Source organism: Drosophila innubila (assembly GCF_004354385.1).
Source record: "Drosophila innubila isolate TH190305 chromosome 3L unlocalized genomic scaffold, UK_Dinn_1.0 0_D_3L, whole genome shotgun sequence".
In the NCBI taxonomy this organism is placed as follows: Eukaryota; Metazoa; Arthropoda; class Insecta; order Diptera; family Drosophilidae; genus Drosophila; species Drosophila innubila.
This window is the reverse complement of record NW_022995376.1, coordinates 4,835,290-4,840,495: the sequence shown is the minus strand read 5'-3', so window position 1 is coordinate 4,840,495 and position 5,206 is coordinate 4,835,290. Positions and strand designations below refer to the sequence as shown.

The 5,206-nt window shown below is 36.4% G+C and overlaps 2 protein-coding genes across 2 annotated transcripts; one reads left to right on the top strand and one right to left on the bottom strand.

The window, feature by feature from the left end:
* Positions 1-547: 547 nt before the first annotated feature.
* Positions 548-3,025, top strand: LOC117787343 (vesicle transport protein USE1). The gene is made up of 4 exons (XM_034625845.1): positions 548-730; positions 808-992; positions 1,052-1,429; positions 2,872-3,025. The coding sequence occupies exons 1-4, from the start codon at positions 588-590 to the stop codon at positions 2,913-2,915; spliced, it is 750 nt and encodes a 249-aa protein (XP_034481736.1). The 5' UTR covers positions 548-587; the 3' UTR covers positions 2,916-3,025.
* A 195-nt stretch (positions 3,026-3,220) lies between these two features.
* On the bottom strand, positions 3,221-5,112 carry LOC117787345 (dihydropteridine reductase). The gene is made up of 4 exons (XM_034625846.1): positions 4,778-5,112; positions 4,528-4,714; positions 4,352-4,462; positions 3,221-3,624 (listed from the first exon to the last, which is right to left on the bottom strand). Exons 1-4 carry the CDS (start codon positions 4,859-4,861, stop codon positions 3,299-3,301), a joined length of 708 nt encoding a protein of 235 aa, XP_034481737.1. The 5' UTR covers positions 4,862-5,112; the 3' UTR covers positions 3,221-3,298.
* Between the last annotated feature and the right edge of the window lie 94 nt (positions 5,113-5,206).

The following is a 5,206-nucleotide window of genomic DNA, read 5'->3' as shown; positions in this document are numbered from 1 at the left end:
TGACAGAAAAACAGTTGCATGTCTGGCAATATTAAAAAAGGATCTAGATCATTTTTTGTACAAGCCACTTTTTCCAAAAAGGATCTTTTTTAGAATGTTTCTTAATTTTGATGCTAGACAGCTTTGCAGAAGTTAAAATTTATTAATTTAATGATTTACCAGCCGGTCAGAACAGTGTGCCAGCCTTCAATCGCAGAATAAAAATTACCGATAGCTTAAGCAACTGGCCACCTTTTCCATTAAATCGCGATAAAAATATTTCTCACCACTTTTAGACAAAATAATTTAATTCTATATATTTAAATAAGAAAATATGGATGCATAAATGTTGGAAAACTTTTTTAAGCTTAACAATTTCAGCTATTGTTCGGATGCTTTCCAGCCAGAAACAGCTATTTTTCGGTCTGAAAAGCTGGCAGCACTGTGACTGACGCACGAGCTAAATGAACAAATGAAGTGAGCGACTGAACTATATGAACTACAATCAGGCACGTAGCCAGTTCATTTACTGAACTGCTTAGTTCAATTGAACCTAGTCTGAACCGCAGCGATAATTAATTTAAGTATTTAATGTTTTTAGTTATAAAATGGCAACAAAGTTAAATGTAAATATTAGGACACTCCTCACAAACTGTGAGGATCTGGCCAAAAGCGAAGACAACTTTTGGCGGCTGCAAAAGTTTTTAAAATCACTAGACACCATGGTTGCCGAGCTGGCGGCGATGGATGAGTGAGTTTTGTATACAAATTGGATTTTGCACTCGTGAATACACTCGATATACAATGCCCCCTCTCCCTGCCACACAGTCCACAAAGTGCTGCACGGATACCCGGCTATAAGGAACGTCTGGCTGCCCTAAAAGAGACAACCGGCTACACAAACAATTCCAATGGAAGTGCCAACAAGACTTCCAGTGAGATTGCGTTGCAGGAGATGCGTCAGTTGCAGAACACGGCAAAGCACAATGAAATACGCAAGGATCTATTGCAGGGTATAACACTTATACCACTTGCATATAACACTTTTAAATGCATACACTCATTTGTTTAGGTCAAGATGCCGATACGCTGAGACGGCGACGTGGCGCCGAAGAGGCAACAACAACAACAGCAACAACAACAGTGTCGGGAGGGGGCGGGGAAACTGCAACGGGAAACAGCATGAATGAAGCGGTCAAGTATTATAACAATGCCCAGGAGAAGATTACCGAGCATATGCTCTCGCTCACACGCAATCTAAAGGAACAAACAGAGACGGCCAATCGCATCATCAGACGCGACACCGAAGTGGTTTCCCGTTCCACTGGAATGGCCGATCGCAACATCAACTCGCTCGGCAAAGAGGCCGACAAACTGGAACAACATTCACGCAAGGCGTACAAATGTTGGCTCTGGCTGATGATTGTCTTTGTTATCGTCGTGTTCATCGGTGAGTCAGCCAGCTATCGAAAGGGGATTCCCCACAGAAACTGTATACTTATATTCACAATTAATACTAGGCTTATCAAAATTTGGTAGACAACTATTGGCAGTCTAAACTAGAAAAATTTTAATGAGCAAGTAGGAATTATTAACAATGTGTTACTTTTAGATCTTGCTTTAAATTTTAGCGCAATCCCCCCTTTAATATTTTGAAAATTTAAAATCTCAAGTTTTTACTTTTAATCAACTCCTTATATCGTAAAACAACACTTTAAATTTGATTCCGAGAACTTTCAATTTTCTGTAAAAAATCATGTCAAATCTGACAAAAATTTTGACTTGTAAAGTTGCTAAATCCTAAGTCTGACCAACTTCAAACTTTCATAACTCAGTTAAAACTGAACCGATTTTCAAACGGAATGTCATTTTGATCTTTGTTTGGCACCTTAATTCATTCTGCATTTAAATTAATTTAATTTTGCAAAAAAAATTATTTTCATCTAAATCATGGGTTCGATGCTAAGGGTCCCCCCTTTGATATTTTGAAAATTAAAAATTTTAAAACTCAAGATTTCACTTTTAATCAACTCCTTATATCGTAATTAGTATAAAACAACACTTTAAATTTTATTCTGAGATCTTTCATTTTTTTGTAAGAAATCATGTCAAATCTGACAAAAACTTTGACTTGTAAAGTTGTTGGATTCAAAGTCTGACCAACTTCAAACTTACATAACTTTATCAAAACTGAACCGATTTTCAAGCGGAGTGTCATTTTGATCATGGTTTGGCATTTTATTTAATTCTGCATTCAAATTGAAATTAGTAAAAATAAAATTTCTGTAAGTTCTGTGTTTCGATTTTAATGCAAAAAAATTAAGAACGTGTGACCTATTTTGAAAAAGATTCACACAATCAAATATATATTAAATGCGGTCACAACCACATTTATTGTAAGGTTACAGACGACTTGGAACCATATTTATTACATAACCATTAAAGATAACATAAACAATATTTTCATATGCAATTATGTAACTGAAGAATAGTAGGGGTTAGAAACGTTACGATATCTGTGGTCGTGACCACAGTAGTTAGAAAATCAAAGCTATTTTTTTCTAATATGAATGAACTGGATTTTATTCCGAACTTTTATACATTGAGGCCCATTATTTGATGTGTATCTAATTTGATGTCAAGTTAAGGCTTAACAAAATATTTGTTTACGAAAATAGTGTGGAAATTAATGGCAAATTCAAATTATGCATTTCGGTTAATATTAAACTGATTTTTTTTATTTGAATCTCCTAGTTTTTGTTAACCCTTTTCAATAATATTCTGGTTTTATTTTACACTTAGTCTGAGATTTATTAATTTTTAAAAACCAAACAGAATTCGCATAGTATTATTATTATTATAATTCCGATTGATTCTAATCTTATATTGCAGGCATGGTGCTATTTATGAAGATCATGAAGAAGAAGAAGACGTAAACTAATGGAAACAGTTGCCAGTTGGAGTCGCTGACATAGTTCAATAGGTTATCCTATATAGCCAATGGTGTAAACACACAGATAACATTAAACGAGATAAAGCCACAAAACCACATTTATTTATATTTATAGTTTAAGCTAAGCAAAAAGCATGTCTTTATACAGTAGGTCAAGTAATTGTTTTCTTGAAGAAAAAAAATTCACTTATATTAATTTGCAAAAAGAAAAAAACTATTTATTGGTTTTCATAATTTTGTTTTTGTATCGTAAGAGTATTTAAAAAATAAATCAAATATGTGAAGGAATTTTCTTTATCAATACAATTACTTGACATACTGTATGTTTATTTGAGCGCATTTATAACAATAGTTTTAGCTGATTCTTTATTCGGCTGCTATTAATTCGGTCACACCATTCTTGGTAATGAGTTGCAGCAGGGATCCAGTTTTGGGACGCTCCTCGTTATGTGTCCACTTGTTAAAGAGCTGAGCGACTTCAGTGAGTGGCGTCCAGCTGCCGAAATCCGCTTTGGGCATCCATTTGCGATTCATGGGCGTGTCGAGGGTGACGGGCAATATGGATACGACCAGTGCATCATTGGGCAATCCGGAATTCTCGCCAGCCAGTGAGCGTGTCAGTTGATGCACTGCAGCCTTGGCCATGCCATAGCCTATCATGCCAGGTGTGCCTTCCAAGGCGGGCTTAGCACCTGTGAGACGGGGGATAGAAATGAGAATAATATTAACATCACTTAGCGGAAGCTGTGCTGCCAACTCAGCTACTTTCCCGCCAGATCTCAAGATTTCTAAAGGTAATAACGGAAAAAATTGTGATATGAAGACTGGCGGGAATTCTAGCTATTTTTAAATAAAATAAACTTCTGGAAATATTCCAAACGGCAGGAATTTTAGCTATTTTTAAAGTTTAAAAAATACTAATGCAAATATTTCAAATTATTACTTCGTAATTAATTTGGAAAACACTTCTTTTTCAATTTGTATTCTTTGCTCTAGCTCTAGCGGGATCTTGGAGTTTAAAAAAAGGAAAAATTTTTGTATTTTTAGTCCTTGCGTGGACGAAAATGACAATGTTTTAATGACAATTGGTCCTTTAATTCTAGGCTATTTTGAAAGTGCTGGTTCTAACAATAGTTTTGATGCCAGTTTTTTCAGGATCGGACTAAAAAAAATCGGGGAATAGGAACTGATTTTAGACCTATGGTTTCTTGGTGATAACATCTTAGAATTGACCGTAGATTACGAATTTAAGTTAACATTTTAAAATTTTTTTTTTAATTTTATATTTTAAAGGGTCGAAGTTTCCTACATCCGCCTATTTTCAATGGATTTAGTATATTAAAATCTACCAAAAAACTATTAATGCTTTAAAACTGACTTTCGTGCAGATTTTCCAGCTATTTCCAGTGCGTCCCTTACCTGTGAGTGCCAAAAGGCCGCCATCCTTAAGATGCTGGGCAGCCAATGCGGCTGAAATAGTCGAGCTCCAAACACTTTGACGCCACATCAGATCCGCATTCTTGGCCAAGTCTTAAGCGAACAAAACAATTACTTAAAAATGAGAGAGAATATTCAATGGAAACGGAATGACTCACCTTTTTTGGCATTGCCACCTGCCCAGCCGCCGGCGACGCAGATAACCGCATCCAGTTTATTGCCCGCCAAAGATTCAGCAACTTTGCCAATCACCGAGGATTCCTGATCCTCCCAGCTGGCGTCACGAGGCACAACAACACTGACGTCGGCATGCTCATTTTCGCTCAAATCAATGCTGCCGACCCACTGTGCCAATGTGAAACAATATAGTGAAGGGTATTAAACAATAGAATTGTGAAAGGTACTTACAAAGTTTTTGGCTTTGAAATGCTCAACACAAGCGGAGCCCAATGCTCCCTTGCCACCATAGACGACGACTCGACCTGCGGACATTGTACGTGCTGCCAGTTTGATGCTTTCCACACAACTGAACGAACTCACAAAAACGAAACCAAATAAAACAACAACAGCAACTTGTCAATTGAGCTGAGTTTTAACGGCAAACGAACTTGATTGTCGATTGACGATTGTCGTCTGTCCAGTTGGGGTTTTTAGCCTCAAATCGAGTTATTTGACTTTAAGTAAAAGCAGTTCTTGATTACTCAGGTATTTCGCATTAATTAATACAGAACAAGCTTTGCTTTTTTTAGCGTGCAACAAGTGCAAAGGAATAAAACGATCAATAATGTGGTATTTTTTGTTTTTGTTTACGCTTCGATAACAGAAATGTTATTTACA